Raw genomic sequence first — 23,010 nt, 5'->3', positions numbered from 1 at the left:
AAGCTTATTTAACTCACTGTTTCCCAAACTTAGTGACCATGGCTCTTTTTTTTTTTTTCCAAGGAAAACCTATCATCATTCTGGTAAAACATGTTGGCTTCCCTGCACTCCCTGATTTCATTGGAATAGCAGCATGCCCAGTCCCAGGGCATCCTGAGGTCTCTAAGCCAGCCTTGGCAGTCCCCAGTGGCAGGCCGGTGATGCACAATCTGGCCAGGGAGACTGAAGGAGAAGTTCGCTTAGAGGCTGTTCCTTGATTTAAAAAAAAAAAAAAGTGGTGGCATAGAGAAAAGTTTTTATTATGCTTTGGGTGATGCTGTTACCTGAAAAACAGGACGCCTCTAAAGGTTGCAGATTATTGCAATCAGCAAGTGACAAACTTGAGGTCAAAGGCTGGGGGAATAGAAGGACAAAAGGGCTTGGATCTCTGATGGAATGGTTGAATCCACAAGTCAACTTAATGACGGCTTGTCTCTATTTTTCTTATAAAGGAAATAAATATCATATAAGCCACTATTGGGAAATCCTGGCATAGAAATGCTGCTGATTTCCTGTGAGATTGAGTGTTTAGCCCATGCTTGTGGGGAAAGGACACATGACGGGTTGTTCAGGGCTCAGACCACGGGGATTAATGTAGCTACAAGTCTTTCCCCATGTAAGACTGAGCCTATTATTCTGATCATGGCAAAGTTAGCCTCATAGGGGTCAGTGTGGCTCAAATAGTAAGGGGTGTATCAGTAGAATAGATAATGCGACCTTAAAATCTCAGTGTCTTCCACAATAAAAGTTTATGTCTCACTCAAGCTACATGTTCGTTGTGGGCTGGTTGGGCACTCTGCTTTGAGTCATCTTCATTCTGGAACCCAGGCTGAGGGAGAATCCCCATCTGGAACATTGCTAGTTGTTCTGTAACAGAAAAGAAAGCTCTGGGGATTCACGCACTGACAATCAAAGACTTGGTCCAGAAGTAACACCCACCATCTCCCACAGCTCATTAAACAGAACTGGTTACAAGATCCCACTTAACCACAAGGCGGCCGGGAACAGGAAACAGAGAACACCCACCATCAACTGCTAACACTCATATCAGACGACCTTCATATCAGAATGGTTGGCATAGCGATAGAAGTTTCTAGTCAGAAAGTATGCTTGAGTACCTTGGATTCTTTCTGGGAGGTTTGTCTGGGCAAAAATAAGACCCAAGTTAGTGGCTGGAGAATTACAGAGAACTGGATTTGGCATTTGCTAAATGTTGGATAATGTATCAGGATTCTCTCCAAGCAGCCTAAAATTCAAGACAGGACTCTGGCCCTAGGAGGAAAACTGGAGGGCCAGTAAGTAAAGACACTTATCCTTGGTTTCTATTTGGAGTGCAGGGAGATAAGCCTGCCTTATGGTTTAACTTGAGACAGGACTTTCTGGGGCCAGGTGGGATGGGAGAGATGATTTTAAGTCAGAGAAGCAGGAAGGAGAATTTAACCAACTTATGGTTGAAGGAAAGCCAGGGAGAATTTCAAAAGTCAAATTTGAAGGAAGTAGTGAGGCCAGAAATAAAAGAATAAGTAAACAAAGCCTGAGCTCAGGAGGATATCAGGTAGAATGAAATGTAACATGAGGTATGGACTTTGAAAAATGGCTTAGGAATAATGCAGTGAACCATGTGAGAGGACTCAACATTTCTCTTGCTTTTTGACTAGCAAAGGTTCATGGCACAATTTTAAGGGGTCATGCTGGATTTGACAAATAGATATTTATATTTTCGGGGAGAAGTCTATGATTTGGTGAGGCTCCAGGTGCCCAGGGGCTAATGGCAAAAAGATGAACTCCAGACCCACTGGCAGGAAGAGTGGCGGCTGGTCTGAACTGGACACACATGGCCTGCCTCAGTCTGGGTTACCTCAGGGATGGAGCAGAGCTGAATCCTCAGCAGACGACCTTCAGTACCTAGAGCCTAACAGAGCTCAGAAAGGCAGAGCTGGACACATTTCCACTTTCATCATTTCTGGATGAGCCTTTCCAGACAGACCTACGTTACTGGCATCCTTGGACCTCTTGAAGTGCCTGTCAACTCTGGTGCTGGCACCCCGCTCAAAATTTCCGTGAAATCTCTTTCTCTGAATGTCGCCTCTCTCTTGAGCCTAATGATGGCCCCTTTGAGCATCAACAGGGACTGTTCCAGATCTCTTGACGCTGTAAAAGCTCAATAACTGGTTGGTTGTTGATAAGGCAACACAGAAGATTTACCCATAGAAACTGGATATTAAGTCGTCCACCTTGACCTGAAGCAATGCTTCTAGAAATCTGCTAATGTAAAAATGGACTGGTTGAGGAGAAAAACTGGCATTTGCTGTGCTTCTATTTTATATCAGGCACTGTGCCAGGCACTTCGAAAAATCATCCCATTTATTCCTCACATCAGCCATGAGGCAGATTTTCTTTTCTGCTACGTTCTAGGAGAAGAAACAGAGATGCATAGGTTAACTGGCTTGCGTGAGTTCACGTACCATGTCCATTAGTAAGCAGCAAAGCTGCAATGTGAAGAAGGACTCAGTGACTCCATGGCTCAAGGCTTTCTCACTTTACCACTCTGCTTGCCAGGAGAAATAACATGGTACTTTGATCAACCAATGAGCATCCGAAGGCGCCTCCTAGATATTTATACATCTGCTAAAGAAGGGAACCGTGGAGGAGAGAGCAATTAGCAAACTAATGAATCATCCTCTGTTGCACAAATAAGCTAATTGAATTTATTTAGGAAGAAGCAGTGGAGTCGTGCTGCCTCCACGTTCCACACGATCTTAGGCCAGTTACTTCAACTCTTGGAGCCGTGGTTTTTGTAGCTGGAAAATGGGATCCCATTCCTTGCCAGGCCTCCCTCACCAATTTATTACAAGCAGTAGCTGAGGTAATGTATGTGTAATCAATATGGAAACAGTCAAGAAATATTCAAATGGAAGGCGTCAGCACTGGCTTTGTCTATAAATATCAGACAAACCGTTGTACAGTTCACCCCAGATTTTTAATAAGAAAACACTTCTCATGAAGGCTTCGGGCAGGACTTAAGTAAATAGAAATCAGGTCCTTAGAAACACTTATTTTAATATGTAATTTTAAGTGATCTTCTTTGCAGAATGGAAATTGACCGTAAGATTCCAGGTGTGGTAATGATACAGAAACCTGAATTTATTAGCGGTAGCGTTTTTTATTTTAAGTTACTTTTGTTTCATGACTTCATACAATTGTCAAATATTCAGAAGGACTGGGTAAAACATCCTTTTTAAAAATGTACTTTTTTCTTTGTAAGTTCTCCCTCGAAACTGGGAAAAGGGGGAAAAAAGCTTTTTATATGTGACTCCCTCCTATTACTGTCAATAGCAGTTAAGCACATTTATGGAGACACAAGGCAGCACAAAGATTCCTCTGTGATTCATCAGAAGGCCCATCTTAAGTATAATTACATTACACAGCTCCACTCAGTCATTAGTTTCTTGTTTAGTGACAATGTCCCTCATTTTAAATCCTTTGATGGTAATTATTTGTAACTATGCCCTTGAATTTTGAAAGCGTGTGTACTGTGGCCCCGCTGAACAATGGGTATTTCTAAACTAGGACGCAATTGGCTTCCCCTAAGGGACCATACGGGAAACGGTCTGGAACAACACCGAAAATTTGCAAAAGGTTTCTGAGCTTGAGCTATAGTCCAACACGAAGGTGTGTGGTTACCCATATGTGTGTGCAATAAAAAACTAAAAGCAACTTGTGAGGTATAAAGCATGATTTTCTTAACCCTTAATGGACCATGGCCCATTTTCAAGTTTTCGATAATGCCTAAATGAAGGCATGTTAACATGTCTCACAGATTGGTCCCAAAGTGAGGCCCCTGTGAGACAGTTTTAGTTCTAGTCGTCTTTGTGCAGAAAAATATCTTGTGTTTGTGTATTTACTCATTTATTGAGCACCCAGGTGTGCTGGGCACTGTTTAGGTGCTGAGGACATAGACCTGTAAAGAGCCGGTGCCCCATAGAAGAGCTCACAGGCCAGTGGCGGGCGGCGGGGGTAGGGGACAAATAAACAACCCAAAGAACTTGATTATCCTCAGGTCTGTGAGAAAGAGCAGATCACGTTAACATTTCAGCTTCTTCCCGACACCTGCTGATTTGGTGGCGCCTCACACCTGGGAGTTTCCAGGATGTCCTACCATGTTTTTACTGCTCCCTTTGGAACTTCCAGCCCTCTTTCCCTCTACTTCCCCGGGCAACTGGCAACCACATGGACGATGCTCTGAATATAAAGTCCAGCACCCAGTCTGGGTCTCCCCGAGGGAGGGCATCCCGTCCAGATGCCTCGTTTGGACCCCAGCAAACTGTGGCATTGGGTCTGCAACATGTCAGCCCATTCTGCCGTCCTTGTCTTTTATTCCCCGCTTCCCTTTCCCTGCTTTTGTTCTCTTGGGCTCTTTTGAAAGCCACATTTATGTTCTTCACATATGGCAAGTATTTTTGGTCAAAACTAAAAACCTATACAATGTGTTCCTTGGCACAAGGATTTGTTAAGCGAGGCTGGCTTCAACTTGAAAGAAAAGCTTTCAGTAGGCAGCAAAACAAAACAAAAATCCCACAAACCACTCTGGCCACATTGTAATTCTTATTCATAAAAGCAAAACATACTTATCCTTCACATGTATGCATTAAATAAAGCCCCCTTTCCCGGTGCAAGGAGGTGAGTGTTAGAGTCATTAAAATTTTTGTTCTCAAGCTACACTTGGTTCTAGAAATCCACATAGACACTTACATTTTCCTAACACACTGGCTTTAGAGTAGGGACCAGAAGTATTTTCTTAGGAATTAACCCTCCGGCCAGATGGCCCCAAAACACTGTCAAAGCGGTATTTGTGGAGTATTTGCAAGGCACCGTGCTAGGGACCTTACACGGAGGTTTCTCACTGATTCCTTACCACTAACCCTACAGGGTAGGTAGGATTATCCCGTCGATGGATGGGGCCTAGAGGTTAAGAATCTCGCCCAAGATCTTTGAGCCCTTCCAGCAGGCTGCTCTTCACTGTTGAGATGCCAGAAGATTCCTAGTGTTCCCATAATCTTTGCCTCATCTGTGTATGTTTTCCTTTTTCTCTAAGGCAGGGGGAACCCAAGGTCGGGTCTGGGTGGGAGAGCAGTTGTCTTGGAGCATAGGGAGCCCACACAATGTGCACTGGAACTAAAAAGCAGGTGCTGGGGTGGAATTCCTCTCCAGCTGTCACAAGGGGTGAACCCCGGAGCCCTGCACCGAGGCGGATCTGAGGTTCAATATTTTCTCTCCCACTGGGGGACTCTGGACAAGGTGCTTATCCTTTCCGAGCCTCCCCTTCTCAGCTGGGGCGTGAGGGTAGTGCTGCCTGCCTCTTAGCGCCGAGGAAGGACCGAAGAGAACACAGAGGAAAACAGCTAGTAATTCTTCGTTCCCCGACCTCTGTGTTGTGCCGTGCACAGCGGCTGCATTCACTCCTGCTTTGCCAGAGCAGGCCCAGGCCTGTCCTAGTGTCCGAGTCAGGGCTGAGCAGCTTTAGCAGTTGAAGCCTGGCCGTGGTCCCGACATCCTGTGTGGGTCCCGCTGTACCCGGCCTTTCCTCTGAGGTGCTGAGTCTGACCCCCCAGTCCTGCTCCATCTCCAGCCCAAGTGCTGGCTGGGGTGTAGCTGAGTTAGCTGGGCTTTCTCCTGCTGCTGGACTGGACGCCCACACCCACCTTCAGCCTGGCCTGTGTCCAAGATGTCACTGTCCTTTGGATACCATAGAATGCCACTGTAGAGCCAGCCTTTGCAACTGGGTGGGGTCGTCCTACTCGGTAATTTTTACTGTTACTATTCTGAGCGTGTGCTAAGTACCAGGCCCTGCAAAAGACGGCGTGGCGCAGGCAGGTGAGCTGAGTGCCTTCTGTGTATCCTCTCATTGAATCCTCATTGTCATCCTGTAAAGTAGGTACTATTAATAGCTTCATTTTAAAAATGAAGGAACTGAGTCTTAGGAAGGTTAAGGGTCATTCTCAAGTCACACAGCTAGTAAGAGGGAAAGCCAGGTCCTGAGTCCCGAGCCAGGGCTCACAGCCCTTTCACCATGCTACCTTCCCTTTTATCCGTCAACCCTGTGCTGCTTCCTCCTTTTCTGGGCATTGGACCTTCTCCACGGCAGCAGGGGCCCTCTTTTATGGGAGCGTCTCTTGCAATGTACTCTGATGGATTCACTTGTCTCTCTCTCTCTCTCTCTCTCATTAAATGGGGGACCTCTGGGCCCTGCTTTTATTTAGTCCCTGTGCTCCAGAGCTCTGCACAATACCTGGCACAGAGTAAGTACTGCAAGATGTTTGTCGACTGACTCATAGTTACTTTTCCCCCCTTCCTGCTGAAGTCTGTATGTCCCCCATCCAGCCTCATCTCTAGAGTCAACATTAGTGGTAACTCTTGGGTCTGAAATGGCATGTGAGTGTGTGTATGTACATACGTGTGTGTCTGTGTATGTTTATGCATGTGTTATGGTATCAACAAAGGAACTATCTTTTGTTTTTTGTTTTTTTTTCAAGTACTTGTCAACATCAAAAGCTTTTAGCCATTGTGTTTCTTTAGTCTCCTTTAATCTGGAAATTTTTCATAGCCTTTCTTCGTCTTTATGACATAGACATTTTTGAAGAATATAGTCCATTAAAAAATAGAATGCTGCCCATTTTGGGTGTGTCTGATTTTTTTTTATGATTAGATTCAGGCTATGCATTCTCAGCCAGACTGATGCTGTGACCTCGGGCTCTCACATCTGGGGGCACGTGATGGCCATCTACCCATCTGAAGTTAATTTTGACCGATCAAGATGCTGCCCCATTTCTTCGCTGTACAGTTAATGTCATTTCTTCTCTTGTAACTGCTAAACCATCTGTGAGGAGACATTTTAACATACATCCTGTGACTTGTCGAAATTCCCTCCTGGATCTGTTCACGATTCCTACCTGTACCTATTTTTAACATGACGATTGCGAGGTGAGGATTCTCTCAGTAAATGCAATGTCTGATTCTAGACTGGATCCTGTACAGGAAGGGAAAAACTGCCCTAAAGGCCTTGGACTTACTGACAAGATTGGAATACAAATAGGAAATTAATCAAAGTGCTCTGTAAAAGTTAAAGCTATGGAAATTCACTCTCAGACGACTCAAAAATTCGTGTGTCTATATATACACATATGTGTACTATACGTGTGTGGAGAGAATGTACAAACGATAGAGCAAACCATGTGAATGGTAAAAGGTAGTTGTGTGGGTGTTTCTGATATCATTCCTATTCTTGCCACTTTTCTGTCAGTTTGAAATTATTTCCAAATAAGAAGTTAATGATAAGCTTTTGGCCACCTATAAAAGAAGCATTAGATGTCCTACCTACAGCCCTTCAAGTCTGTCATTCAATGGCTGACACTGACTCAGTCTACAGGTACGAGCTTTGCCTGGACTGACTGAGCCACGAGGTCTAGTGGCACAGGAGACCCTATGACCCTGGGTGAAACTTCTGTCTTTCTGGTGGTGTCTGCAGAAACTGCCACCTATATAATGGTGGTATTTTGAAATGGAAGACTCTAGTTCTGGTTGCACATGTCTCGGCTGTCTTTATTAAAAGACGATACCGAAATGATAAAATGATACCTAAAGGATCTCGAGAATAAGATGAGAAGACAGAGGTCCCGATGCAGTGACGCAGAACCTTCTGGCAGGGGCCCCTGCGAGCTCTCTTCAGTCTCCTTTCATGATTGCTGCATATTCCTTCTGGTGTTCAACCAACTTCAGGAATACTTGATATTTCTTGTCATAGTATCTGTGGGAGAAAAATGAATATGTTGAGTGGTCTCAGACAAAAATGTTATGCGCTTCTCCTTATATTTAGAAGAACAGGAATGTATCTCATACGGTTGTGCAGACATCTCCCATTTTCTGAATGCTTCTAGCATCCTGAGCAATGGATCAGCGTGATTCATAGCTATTATCTGTAACCTACATGGGGTGTTATTATCCCCATTGTAGAAGTAAAGACATTTGCTCAGAGAGGCATATCTAAAGTAGTCTAGCTCAACGCCGGCAAGGCTGGAATGCCAACTGAGGTCTGTCTGACTTCACAGCCTCCGCTGTAACATACTAAAAGGGCCCAGGCTCAACACAGGCCCTTCCTCACTCCCAGCTTCAATAAATATTTCATATATGACTAGCCCAGGTTTGATGACTGGTTTAAAAACCACAGCCTGACCAGGGATGAGACTGAACATTTTCATCACCCTTTGTGGATTCCACACCCACGTTTCCTTTGCAGACACCTTTATCTGGAAGTACAGCCCCATGAAAATGTCACTAATGTCTTCCCTCTAGATGTGCCCTGCTATCCAGGCATCCCAGAGTGGACCTTATCCTCCCTCTACCCTCTGTCTGGGTCCTGGTAGACCTGTTATCCCTGAACCTTTTCGAATGCGGTGTTGGCCATGAGACAGACGGCAGAGCAGCCTGATTCTGAAAGGGATAATAGCAGCTAAGACAAATTATATGGGAACACTTGCATTTGTCCTTACTCCTCTTGGGTGGGAGGAGCTGACATGGGGAGAGGGGTTGATGACGCCAGTTTAGCATGTCTCAGTAGATTCTGGAATGTTCTGGAAAGAAGTCCTCAGGAAGGAGTTTTGGTGCAAGCTTGTGAATCAGAAGAAAGAGATTGCAAAAGCAACCCTGGGTATACACAGGGACTTAGTTGTAACATGCAAAGCTAAACAGATTAATATGAGTTCTACCTTAACCATTCTTACAAGCTATAATGGGGCCAAATACACAGTCAAAGGTGAACTCTGAAGACTGAGTTTGAATCTCAGCTTGGCCAATACTAGCTGTGTGACAGTGGGTATGTTATTTAATCCATTTGTGTCTAAATTTCCTTATCTGTAAATGAGAATAATTATAGGACCTATCTCAGTAGAGCTGTTACATGAATTAAATGAGGTAATACATGAAAAGCACTTAGAACGGTGCCTGGATCTTAGTGTGGGTTATCCGTGCTAGCTGTGGTCACTCCTTAAAAACAAAATTAATATTCCAACATTATCATCAATCTTGAGATAAGTCGGTTCCAGTAAAACCTGCTCTATGAGCCTTGAAATTTATTAATCATAGAATGATTTTGGCGACAGAAATGTTCTCCTTCTATGACAGTTAAACAGTAAATACTTGTTATGTTATATGAAATTGATTTCCGGCCTCTGGAATCCCAAAACTGCTTGAAGGGAACTTGGGTCAATAACCTTCTCATACACTTGAAGATTTCCCATTTTAATCCTGACAATTTTGCAGCAATCTTTGTTCACTGGTTTTATTCTTTGTACAGTGGAAGAAGCATTGGTTTTCCAGGCCGAGAAGTCTGGATGACTTTGGGCAACTACTTTAAATGGTGGGAGTCTCAGTTTCCCTGATGTAAGAGGGATGATAACCATACCTACATCACAGAGTGACTGAATTTTAGACCCGAGATACTCTGTGAGCTGTCAAGTCTCACACATAGGCACTGATGTTGGTTTTATATCCTTCCATTATCCTAGAACACCAAAAGATGGATAGACTGTATTTTTCCTTGTTTACACATGGAAAGCTCAGGTCCAAGGCATATTCCACCCCCCCATGCTTTTTCCTTTTTTCAAAAAAATTTTTTTTTTAGATTTTATTTAGAGAGAGAGAGAGTGAGAGAGAGAGAGCACAAGCCGGGGGGGGGGGGCAGAGGGAGAGGGAGCAGCAAGACTCTCCACTGAGCAGGGAGCCCGATGCGGGGCTCGATCTCAGTACCCTGAGATCATGACTTGAGCCGAAGGTAGATGCTTAACCGACTGAGCCACCCAGTAGCCCTCAAAAAAATTTTTTTTCGTAAAATACACATAGCATGAAATTTGGCCACTTTGAAGTGTACAGTGCAGCGAGAGTAAGTACATTCACACTGTTGTGCGACCATCACCACCTTCCATCAGGAGAACTCCCTTCATCTCGCAAAACTAAAACTCTACACCCATTAAACAATAATTCCTCATTCTCCCCCTTCCTCCAGCCCCTGGAAACCACTGGTTCTTTTCACTTAGCATCATGTCCTCAAGGTCCGTCCACGTTGTGGCATGTGTCACAACGTCCTTCCTCTTCAAGGCAGAATGGTGCTCCATTGTATGGATACACCACTTTGCCTTTATCCATTCCCCCGCCAATGACCACTAGGTTGCTTCCATGTTTCAGCTACTGTAAACAATGCTGCTACGATCCTGTGTGTATAAATACCTCTTTGAGATCCTGATTTCGGTTCTTTTGGGTACATACCCAGAAGTGAAATTTCTGGGTCATATGGTAATTCTATTTTTAACTTTTGAGGAACCACCACAGTGGTTGTATCATTTCCCAATCCTACCAACAGTGGACAAGGGATCCAATTTCTCCACATCCTTGTTGACTGACCCTTGTTATTTTCTGGTTTTTGAGTGTTATCATCCTAATGGGTGTGAGGTGGTATTTCATTGTAGTTTTTGACTTGTATTTCCCTAGTGATTAGTGATGTTGAGCATCTTTTCATGTGCTTATTGGACATTTGTACATAATATCAAGACAAATATCTGTTCAAGACCTTTGCCCAGGGGTGCCTGGGTGGCTCAGTCAGTAAGCCTCTGCCTTCAGCTCAGGGTGTGATCCCGGTGTTCTGGGATCGAGCCCCACATCAGGCTCCTCCACTGAGAACCTGCTTCTTCCTCTCCCACTCCCCCTGCTTGTGTTCCCTCTCTCGCTGGCTGTCTCTCTCTCTGTCAAATAAATAAATAAAATCTTTAAAAAAAAAAAAAGACCTTTGCCCACTTTTGATTTGGGTTGTTTCTGTTGTTGTTGCTGACTTTATCAGATACACGATACACACATATTTACTCTAATTCTGTAGACGGCCTTTTTACCCTGTTGATAGTGCCTTCTGAAGCACAGATTTTTTTCCAGGGCACTTATAAATGACTGCTCTGAGGGCACAGATAAATTTGGTCTAGACATAAGGATGAGATTTGGGATCTTCCTAAAAAGCATATTGAACCACAGTCACTAGACCATGCTCTCTGTGATCCTGAATTTTAAAATCAGCGGATGCAAACAATGAATCATGGAACACTACATCAAAAACTAAGGATGTACTGTATGGTGACTAACATCCCATAATAAAAATTAAAAAATAAATAAATAAAATAAAATCAGCAGAATCCCCTCCCTTCCAAATTCTCCCCACACTCAGTCAGTGGCTTCTGTGTGGCACAGACCTAAGTAAATGTCTCATACAGATAATAATGTGACTTGAGGTAATGAGGTGCTGAAGAGAGTCGTTGAGAAGGCAACGCCATCTTTCTACTTGTAAACCTTGCGGCCACCTGTAGATGGTGCCAGAGTACCACGTGTGCTGCCTCCACAGAGGCGCGCTCCCTGCTGACTGAGACGCTGAAGATTCTTTTCAAAAGAACATGTGGATTTACTGAAGGAACTTAAAAATACACTTCCCTCAAATGTCTTGGGAGGGTCAGCAAAGAGATGGAGAAAAATGATCTGTTTCTACAAAAGAAGGAAGCTGCTAGCCGAGGCTCCCAAAGCCATTGGGAGCTCAGACCTCTCTCCATGTTCCTGACGTGAGCTCCCCCCAGGGAATGGCCTAACTCTCTGACCCCAGTATTTAGAGAGGGTTTTCTATTCAGAGGGTTAACAATCCAAATTCACTTGGAGAACTTCTGTAAGAAAAGGAAAATAAATTGGATTGCTTTTTTCCATGGACATTTCCAACTCTGTTAAATACCAATCATGCTTTGGTGGGATCAACACCTTTGCCTGTTACAGGAGGTGGAATTTCTTTTTATGCTTAACTTCAAATACAATTATAAAGTCAGTTGCACAACTGTACTCCATTTTTATTTTTTTAATTTCTTTTAATAAAGATTTCATTTTTTTAAGTAATCTCTATGCCCAGTGTGGGGCTCGAACTCATGACCCCGAGATCAAAAGTCACATGTTCTTTAGACTGAGCCAACCAGGCACCCCTATCCTTCCACTTTTAAATTCACTACCAGTGACTTAATATAGGTCTTTTTCATCTGTCACTAGATTATTGAAAAAGCCTTCTGTGTGGCCTCTCTGCTTTTACCCGTGGGCCTTCGAATCCATCCTCTGAGAGAGATCTTTCTAAAAATGGCCAGGTCCTACCACTGCTTAAAGCTCAGTATCCCCAGTCTGCCCCCGGGTGAGGTCTGAGGTCTTCAGCCCCTGCATTTCACCTCCCGCCTGTACCCATCTCATACTTTGTATTTCAGAATTCTGAGTTGTTTATACTTCTCTGAACACGGCATGTTGTTCCCACCTCGACATCTCTACATGTGTTACTCCCTCTGCTGAGAAGGTCCTCCCCATTTCCTCTGAGCATTAGAGTCAGCGTAGACGTCATCTCCTCTCACCCCTACATGGCCACATTCCTTCCTTCCTTGGGCTACTTTGTTACCTGGTAATACTTCTGTAGAACTTATCTTTCCTTCTGAAATGACCTATGTGCAGGTATAAGATTATGTCTCAGTTCTCCTGGCAACCCTACTTACAGGCAAATTAGCAGAATGCCGTGAATATAGCAGGAGCTCAAAAAATTAGTGTTTTGTGAATTGGGGTTAAAATACTAATCAAGGTCATGTTGTAGTCCTCCATGCCAAGTGATGCACAGGGCAGAAGGACAGACAGATGCTACTGTGTGCTTTGACGGAAGATATAAGGGACCCCCATTTCAGAACGGAAGACCCGATGTGCTGCTTATCAGCTAGGGGAAAGAACCCTGGTCTGAGAGTTCAGAGACCCCCAGGTCTGGCCCCACCTAGCTCTGTGACTTTAGCTAACAAAGCGACATCGCCTCTCTGGGACTCGGTTGTAACAGCTTTTAAATAAAAGAACTGGATTCCTGGCCCCCAAGGTTTACGCCAGCTCTCCGGGTACATGTCTTTGTATGTCTTCATTCTTCAGCATGGTGCATATAACAAATATAAACTTACCTTTTATCCTCAAGTCTGGGAAACACGACCTTCCCAACTTTGCTCATTCTTGCCATTGCCTCCTGTCGAAGGGAAAACAGAACACAAAGAGCTGAGTTGGAAAGCTAACACCAAAGTGAGGCTTGTCACAGGCAAGAACATTCTAATTAGAATTCACTCCCCCTTAAGATATTCAGTGAGTCCATTTTTTTTCCAACTTATTTTCTTTGGTAGTAAGAATAAAACCTGATAAACATTAAAAGTTATGTCTATGACCACAGAACCTGGGCTTAAGAAATGATTCAGTATTGAGGGCTCCAGGGCCTAACCAACCCCAAAGGCAAAGCACCTTTGGGATCCCCTGCAGGGAGCAGTGGGAGGAACTTACTTGTCCTCTCATTACCTGGACATGAAGGCTTAAGACGGCGACACAATCAGTCACGAAGCGCACTGTTTCCTTAAACTCAAGATAACTACAGCTGAATGGAACCCACTTTGGCCCTACTCTTTAGGATAACATCCTTAAGACCTCTTCTGTTCAACGTAAGTTTTTTTCCCTAGAACTGTGAGCACAGATGTGAGGCCTCTGGGCTACATCTAATTTACTTGAGCTGTGGACCGTGACTTCAGGACATTCTTGTCTTTACAATGGGAGAATTGGGCAGCCAGTGAGTGGCAGTGTCTGGGTGCCCACGGCCGATGTGTGCAGCAACGAGATCACCCGGCTCGTGTGGGCTCCGTGACAGGAACGCGAGGCTTAGGCTTCCTTGGGCAGTCTCCCCAAGCTGGGAAAGCAATGGAAAAGGTAGGGGGGATGGCATGAACCCAAAATTTGGAGTCCGACAGACTTGACTAGGGAGACGGCAGGCAATGGCGTGCCACAGCTCCTCAGCTAGGCCTGCCTTAGGAATGGTTATTGAGCTCTTATTGTTAAGGACGTAGGCATCCTGGGGTCACATATGTACAACTTCTTATTCCACATATTTATTAATTATTCACTATGTACCAGACATCATGTTAGATTTGCGTAAGACATAGTCTTTGTCTTGGGGAAACTTACATAGTAGCTGGGGAAGAAATAATTTATATTATTTATATAAGTTAATTTATATTTACATAAATGTATATATTGCATATATTATTTACCACTGATTCCCTTCTGGTATGCCACACATTTACTGGTTTATGTGTTTCTGATCTTCCATCTCACTCCTTGCCCTCCCCAGAATGCAAGCTACATGAGGCCAGGAGCTTTGTCTACTTACTGCTTACTCAGCACCTAGAATATTCATAAAATAAACCAAGCCCCTTGTATGGGCCCAGAGCAGCATATTTAGCAGAAAGGTATTTAACAGCAGGTATATTTAACAGAATACAGAGATGAAAACTGCATGGGTCCTTTCACCACGGGGCTCACCATAGAGTGGAAGAGACATTTACTGTGATCAGAATAGAGGGTGATAAACACTTTGCCAGGAATAGATAAATTCCTTTTCAGTAGTTGTTCAAGGGTTAGGAAACTTGACACTGTCTCATCTGCTAATCACCTACCCATACGTCCACTCTGGCGAGGATGCCCTACCAACCCTTCCCCGAGGATGGCATGAACACTCCAAAGGCGTTCTCTGGTTTCCCAGCCCTCAACAGATTTAAAAACGCTGACTAGGAACCAGACATGCTGAGGTTAGCAAGCACAGTGACAACAGAAAGAAATGGCAGTCTTAAGAAAGGAGGAGATTTTCTAAATTATGAAAAATTACTGGAAAGGAAACCACGGTTAAAAGAACTAAAAAAGGACAATCTGGGGCCATTTTGTGGAGGGATGAACAGCCAAACACATCTTGGTGAGGCTGCTGCCGCTCCACTTCACAGGAATATTTGAAGAGCTCTGCTCACCCTGTATTTTCCTTCCTAGACTAAGTTCTGACTCCCTTAAAGTGAGCCCCCGTCTTGCAGAGAGGGCCTCAGCAATGCCCAGCGCCAACTCTGGCACTTATTCTCATGTCCTATCCTTGCTGCTTCTTTCAGAGTAGCGCTCTGCAGGGTTTCCAGAACGGTTTGCCTCCTCTTGCTCCTTGGAATCCTGAAAATGCCCTCGGGAAATACTCCTCTGGGTTGGGCTGACGCCTCAGCCTAGAGAGGACATTCCAGGACTGCCTTCATGGGTGGGACCCAGGAAACTTGTATTAGAAAAGGTGCTCCACAAATGTCCCTTCTCTTCCCACTGAAACAGACGTGTGGACACATGACAGATGGCAGGGCTTTCTTCCTTTCTTCACATTACCTTTCCTTTTTTTAAAAATAAATTCCTGAGAAACAAACAGTGGCACTAGAGATTTCAAAGGTTTAAAAAGAGGTTCTTTTGTTCCCTAAAAAAGCACAGATTTAAACATTAAACTTAGCTCAGGTATTGACTCCACTGAGGAGGCTTTTTCTGACTCATCCCTGCCGCCTGCCTCCCACCTCGACTGAATTCTTTGCTCCCACAGCAGCCTGTGCTACCATCTACCCCAGCATTTACGACACGGCACCACAATTCTTTGTTAGCACACCAGCCTCCCCAACGAGACGGTGAGCTCCTTAACACAGGAACTGTTACAATCATTTCCACCGCCAAACTCAGCATCTGGTGTATCGTGTGCACTCAGGGAATGTCTACCGGATGAATGAAATTAAGGGTCATACTCGTGACAAAATGCTAAAATGGAAGTTTTGGCTGAGATCTAAAGCTGACAGATAAAAGATACCAAAGTGAGCTGGAAACAGACCACCCTGAAGAATTTGTAAAAAGGGTGGTTGAGGACCCATTAATCAACTCTTAAACCTTTATCCACATGGAAGCCCAGAAAAAGAGATTTTTTTTTTTTTTTTTTTTTTTTTTTTTAAGGAGCGACTTGGTTTACTGTGCATCAGGCCTACTTCCAGGGGAAAGGGGAGAGGAGTCTCCCCCTTCACTAGTCAAGAGAGCAGGGCTTCACTGAGAACAACAGGGAACCTGATACGTGTCCCCGAGGTTGTGGGACACAGTGGACTCAGTGGGATTCCCGTGAGGAAGAGAAGGGCTGGCTGGCAGCTTCAGTGTAGGAGGGAAGGATCCAGCACTGGAGTCAGACAGCACTGCCAGAGTCTGTCAGACTCCAAAAGGCATGGCTGGTTCCCATGGACCCTAGGTGGCCCACACGTGAGAGAGCTGTCCTGGATTGTCTCAAATACTGTCCAATATGGCCGCCTCATGAGGCAGAGGGAGTCTGCACAAAGAAGCTTGAGACGACCTACTCGGTGTCTTAGGAATGAAGAGAAGAGTAAACAATCTACTAGAGTAGCATGAATGAGGACAAGATATTATACATGGGAGGCTTCCAAAGTAGAGGATTTCCAAAAAAAAATCTATGACGGAACCTAGCTACAAACACCTAGTCGGCGAAGGGAACTGATCAGATAAGAACTTCCTACACCCCTGACCTTTCTTCCCATACACCCTCCAACTACCTCAGAGGAACAAGAAAAAAAAAAAAAATCAAAACCCGAATCTGCTGGAGAGGGAGTGAGTGGGGAGGAGAGAAGACTGATCACAGCTTTGTCCTCTCATGTGCAGCAGACCCCAGCTGGGGAGTGTGGAGAGGTCTCATCTTTAGATGAAAACGCATGTGATGATTATTATATATTCCTTGATAATCTAATTTCTGAATCTGGGCCATGTCTCACAACTTAAGGAGATCATAAAACTTGTGTTACCTAACATGACTTTGTACTTACCTAAGGAAGTAATGGAACTACCAGAATTTTTAACCAGGGCAGAGAAAAACTTGTTCTACTGCACAACTGTTTAGGGGACGGTGGGAGTAACAAACACAATTGTTTCTCATTTCTATCTCAAGAATCGTGTTTGTCCTAAACACAAGTTATATATGCATAATAAACACTGGATGAAAATATACTGGAATGTTAACAGGTTCAAGAGCATGGGTGGTAATTTTTTTTTTCTCTTTTTTGTCTCTTCTAAATTTTCTGCAGTGGCATATGTGGATTTGATAATTTAAGGATAATAAAAAAAATACTGCATTCTAAAAAAAAAAAAAGTTATGTTTATATAGGCACTCAAAGCTACTCGTGCTCCTCCTGTCTCCTGGGAGGCAGAGCTCATTACGGGTACTGGACCCGAAGTGGAGGATGCCTGGAGAGTCACTGCTGTCATCAGACACGGCACTGCTGGCTTCTCTAATTTCTCCAAATCACTACCATAAAGCCAAAACCTCAGGAACCCGCTGGCTGCAATAAATCTGGAAATTACCACAGCATAACAATATGAATTTATTATGGGAATGCTGACACGTGCTAAATATAGTCACCCCCACAATATATTTCTGTTCAAAAGGGTTTGTTTGAAGTTGGCCTCAAAATTCATACTTTTTGTCAGCAGGCAGGAGCCGGACAACCTTAATTTGCAGCGCGCTACCCTCTTTGCGTGAGAGTCTAGACAGCACAATGAATACAGTGACTTTTTCTCTTTCCTTTTTGCCCACACAATGAAAGCTTTTTACAAACAAAATATTTTGTAAAATCGCACTTTAATCACTTCTTTTCTTTCCCTCTATAAGGCAATGCTATAAATAAACCATGAAAGTTCACATTTGATCGTCACTTCTGAAAGCAAGTGAAGGGTCTCTGTAGGAAAAAATAGGGGCCCTGTACCATGGTCATGAAAGACTGCATTCATGGGGTTTGACCCTTCCCTGCCGTGTCAAGGCTGAGATACCAGTCCGCACACACTGCTAACCACCCCGAAGGCCGCAGCACCAGCAATCACCAGGCCTGCGTGGGCACGGGAAACACCCAGTTCTCATGTGTGATGGCCTGGCTTGGGAGCTAGCAAAGGGCTTTAAGGCTACACTGGGCTGAGTTATCCAGGGAAATTAGGTTAAGGGAAGAAAGGGGCTCTTCAAACCAGCGCGAAGATGGGGATCCCATGAGTGGCAGACACACTGTGGCACTGTATGGCAATCTGTGGAATGGGGGGGGAGGGAGTCTGGTACCTTCTGTCCTAGTCAGGGGAAGCGGAACAATGGCCTTACACATTAGGGAAGGCTATCAGGTAGTCTACACCTAGGCACCAAAGGGGACTGCAAGCTTGGCAGTGCCCAGAGTCACAGTCTACAGGGAAAAATGATCAGGACCCAGCCTGGTGGGAGCTATACTGTGCATTCCCCAAAGGCAAGAACCATGTTACTGCAGGTGTCAAGCCTAGCATGGTCCTAGTACTCACAGGAGCTTGGTTAATGTTTGCTGAGTCGCTGAATGAGAGGGTGAGGACTTTCATCACAGGGGCAATGGAAGATCATGTAAGCCAGTGTTTCTGAAATGGCATATGTGCTCCAGGGAGTGCACAAGATGACCCATTAGGATTCCAGGAGAAAATACTAAGAGTGCCATTTACATGAGTTTCTAGTCTCAAGAAATTAGTTGAGCCTTACCAGCATTTAACATGCAGATCGTCACCAGATTGGTCAGTTGGTCCACACACTGGATAGACCTGAGTCACATAACATGCGTGAGGTTTCCTAAAAGATGTATGGGATCTCTACACCACAAAGGGGATGACAGCACAGTGCTCGCCTGGGTTCCCAGTACCCAGGGATGTGCTCCATGATGTCACTTACACATTCCAGGCCAGTGGATTTATAGGTATTACCTAGTTTCATTTACACTAACCTTCACAAAATGGACAAGCAGCTGAAAAAGATTCAGTCAACGGATTAAAGGTAATGGTGATCATTCAGATCCAAGTAAATAAGAAAATAGTGACACTTTTACTTGGCACTTGCTCTTCATATGAGAATACAAAAGCAATGAAGACCTGGTCAGATAAGACAAGAGTTGGGAAGACGTCAAACTTATCTAGAATACCGGGTGAGATACAGATACACAGGCATAAACAAAATCATTTGGAAATCATCAAAACACTTTAAAAATCATTAGAAACTCACCTGGCCATAGATATATAATATACCTGGAGGTACGGCATAGTATCATAATAGGCAAGAATTGGAAATATTTTATTTCAGCCACATTTCATCTGCTTTACAGTGTATGGAATCTACAAATACAGAACACAGCCACGCCTTTTCATCGACAAGTCTCCATGTACTGAAGATGCAAGCCTGAACATTTTTTGATTGACGCAAAAAGCGTGGCGTCCATTGATTTAGCAGTCAACTCCCATGGCCGTTGCTACGTTACTGGTTCACGCCAACATTTCCCAGATGCCTACCACTCTATGCTGTGCACGGTGCTAACTGCTAACTGTGCACGGGAACTCTTTAATCCTCAACACGACTTAATGACGTCGATATCATCATCCATCCCCACTTCATGAATCAAGGAAGGGAACAAAGTACAAGTTATTTGCCCAAAGCCATCAAGCCAATATGTGTGAAGCCAGAATTCAAGTCCAGTTCTGACTCCAGGCCCTTGCTTAGCCCCACACTCAGACTTGAGGCTCCTGTCCTCCCTGTAATGCAAAAAGCCTGGCCCTTGAGGCAGTCCCCTAAGCTTGAGTTCAAGTCCCATGTCTGCTGCTTATTAACTGCATGAACTCCCTGGGTGGAAATTGTGTGTGTGTGTGTGTGTGTGTGTGTGTGTGTGTGTGTGCATGTGCACGTGCACAACAGGCCAGTACAGCACACGGCACCTTTTTCCAGAGATGCTGACACGTAGCTCTGAATACATGAATCTGTCTTCTTGACGAACTCTGAGTCATTTTACTGGAAAACAAGTTCACATGGTAATGTGTGGGCTGAGGCACATGACCCCTCCATAGAAAAACAGAAAGTATGGCAATGTGATTTTGTTCCTCCAACAAACATGAAGAAATGGCTAGTTGTTCTTTCCTTTATTTTGTTTTGCTTTTCTTTTTGATACAGTCATCTTCTGACCTGCACCTGGGATCCTGTGTCACCTCCGTGCATTGATGACAACAATGTCAATTTAGAAGCGAGAAGGAATGAGAGAAAGGAGAATGGGAGAAGTCTTAATCATTAATCATGATGTGAAGCTTTGTGCTTTATTTATAATTTTAAGTTCTGTCTATATATCTATACAGCCACCTACCTACCTACTCACATACAGGCACACGTCAGTCGTGTTCAGGGTGCTGATTACATGGGTACACAAATGCATCACACTGTGTGCGTAAGATCTGTGTATTTCGCTTTACGTGCACTAGATCTCAATGCAAAAATTGTAAAAAAGAAAAAAAGCACTGCGTATAAGTGAATGTGTTGGAATATTCATATTTTCTGTAATTTTTTATTATATAATGCCTACCAAACAGCAAAACAAAATTTAAGCAGCCCAGCCTTCCACTCTTGGCTGCAAATACACCTCCTATTAGCCTCCTGAAGACAAAGCAGGGGGTGTGGAGAGGCTCTGCACTGCTTCAGGAGATGGAGACGCTAGCAGAAAGATACTGGGTTTCTGAGATAGACTTGGCATTGTATCTGGGCTCTGCTCACTTAAAGATGTGTGAACTAAGCCTCAGTTTTCCCATTTATAAAGTGAGAAGAATAATACCTCCTTGCAGCACTGCTGAAAATTCCCGTATGCCACTCTCTGACCACCATGTGCTAACTAGTCAGGATCCTGACTTCCACTTCGGTGTCCTCATAGCCCCAGGGCCAGTTGGAGTGATTTTTCAGAAAGAGAAAATGTAGTGCAGTGATTAAGACAAAAGACTGACTATAGCAAACTGCCAGGGTTTGAAGTGGGGCTTTACCACATACTGGCTGTATCATCATGGACAAATGATTTAACCTCTGTATTAGCTTCTTTTTATTTATTTTTTTTTTAAAGATTTTTTTTATTTATTTATTCGACAGAGATAGAGACAGCCAGCGAGAGAGGGAACACAAGCAGGGGGAGTGGGAGAGGAAGAAGCAGGCTCGTAGCGGAGGAGCCTGACGTGGGGCTCGATCCCATAACGCCGGGATCACGCCCTGAGCCGAAGGCAGACGCTTAACCGCTGTGCCACCCAGGCGCCCCTAACCTCTGTATTAGCTTCTGTTTCCCCTTCTGAAACTGGGGATAGTAATAGTATGCCTCTCACTGGCCTGCTGTGAGGATCACGTGAGTTTTTTAGGTAAAGCACCTAGAACAGCACCATTACATAATAAAGGCTCCATACATTTTCCCATGTTTATTATCCTACTAGCATGCAAACTCCATGTGGCCAGGGGTTGTTACTGGATTCCTTTACTGCACTAAGAACTGTGTTTCGCCAGAACAGGTAATCCTTAAATATTTGTTGAATGAATCCATGAATGAGCTAAGTTAGATTTTGTCTCTATGGGCTGTTCATATACACAGTACTTCTGAAACCAGATGTGTGGGTTTTTCCTCACACCAATCAATTTCCCATCTCACCAGACACCAATGGGGTGTCCCACAATTCAATTCAATTCTGACACCACCCGGAGTTAGCGTTAGACTCTATAGGTTTAAGGGTTCAGCCCTCCATGACTACCTCCCACTTCAGATGCCAGGCACAAGTCCCGCCTGCACTTCTGACTGACTATAAACTTGGGGTTCCCATGACTAGCCATCCCACTTTGCATTGGGTAATTTGCTAGAACAGCTCACAGGAAAACAGTTCACTTATTGTTACTGGTTTATTACAGAGGATATGATTCTGGTACAGACAAATAGAAGAGATTCACAGGCAAGGTCTGGGGGTGTGGAACTCCTATGCCCTCTAGGGGGCACCACCCAAAGCTCGCCAAACCCTGTTGTTCAGGGGTTTTCAATGAGGTTTCATTACATAGGCTTGATTGGTAAAAATCATTGGCCACTGATTGAATCAACCCATGCGGAAACTGTCTGTAACCCCAGCCACCAGTCACCCCATCAGCATACAAAAGACACTCTTTTCATGCCAGAGATTCCACGGTCTCAGGAGATGTGTGCCAGGAATCATAGACAAAGATAAAATCTTTAGTTTTTGTTCTAATACAGTTGCTCTCACTACTAAACACTGCAGTGGACCCCCACTGTTTTTTGAATGACATTCAGATTTTGCAGAATGGCCTAGAACTTCGAGATTGTGCTTTGCTGTCATCTACAACCTTGTTTCATGCCCTTGCTCATTGTCCTGGTCAGGCTGGAAACCACGGGCATCTTGCCACTGACCAAACATGTCAAGCTTGCTCCTGCCTGCTCTTGCCCTCCCAGGAATGCTCTTCTCCTGGATGTCTGGCTGGATTTTTTGTATGATTCAGGTCCTCCTCAAATATAATCTTGCAGAGGCCAGACTTCACCATTTGGCTGAAACAGTCCACTTCTCCCAAGCGTCTTCTATCAGATCAACTCATTTTTTTGGTCTTTAAAACCCTTTATAGCACTTAGCATCACCTGAATTATACTGTTAATTTATTTGCATCCTCATTTACTGCCTGCCTCTTCTTCTGTGGCCCTCCCCTCTACTCCTCCTTCCTGAATCTAAGCTCCATCAAAGCAGGGTCCCTGGCTTTCTTATTCATTGATGTATCCCTAGCTTTTAGCAGGGAATGAGTTAAACATTAGCTGAACGTATATACTTATTGAATTCCTATTTTAGGAAGGCACTGTGTATGTCTTGCCTCATCCGATGCTCACGAACATTCTGTGACAAAGGTCTTAGGATCTAAATTTACAACAGAGGCTCACAGAGGTTAAGTGACTTGCCTAAGCTAATAAGTGGCTTAGGGAGGATTTAAAACTTGCCTTAACTCATGAATAATACCAGGCCTATTCCTTAAGGAGCTCACAGTCAGTCAATAGGCAGATCTTTAGGCTAGTTCCTGACAATTTATCTTCCCCTGATGTCTGTAGGGCCCTGTAAAACCCTAAAAGCTTGCTTTCTCCACCGTCAAAGACAAATTCAATTATAGTCATTATATTGTGTTTACAAAGGCAGGAAGGT

The 23,010-nt window shown here is 44.2% G+C and overlaps 1 protein-coding gene across 17 annotated transcripts in view; it reads right to left on the bottom strand.

Annotated features, from left to right (window-relative positions):
- FGGY (FGGY carbohydrate kinase domain containing) overlaps nt 1-23,010 on the bottom strand; it is a 424,400-nt gene that overhangs the window by 18,092 nt on the left and 383,298 nt on the right. For 14 of the 17 annotated variants that reach the window (XM_087865929.1, XM_087865938.1, XM_087865936.1 and 11 more), the window contains 2 exons: nt 13,080-13,141; nt 7,612-7,843 (listed from right to left, as the gene is read on the bottom strand). In XM_087865929.1, the coding sequence (XP_087722055.1) occupies nt 7,762-7,843; nt 13,080-13,141 (144 nt within the window). In that variant the 3' untranslated portion in view covers nt 7,612-7,761. Of the gene's footprint in view, nt 1-36; nt 907-2,504; nt 2,668-7,611; nt 7,844-13,079; nt 13,142-23,010 lie in introns of those variants that run through there. The other 3 variants (XR_006780459.2, XR_015726250.1, XR_006780460.2) reach the window with 3 other exon arrangements.

This window comes from Ursus americanus, chromosome 12 (genome assembly GCF_024610735.1).
Source record: "Ursus americanus isolate L20-20 chromosome 12, mUrsAme1.1.p, whole genome shotgun sequence".
In the NCBI taxonomy this organism is placed as follows: domain Eukaryota; kingdom Metazoa; phylum Chordata; class Mammalia; order Carnivora; family Ursidae; genus Ursus; species Ursus americanus.
Note: the sequence above shows the minus strand (reverse complement) of the source record. Positions and strands in the feature narration are given on the sequence as shown.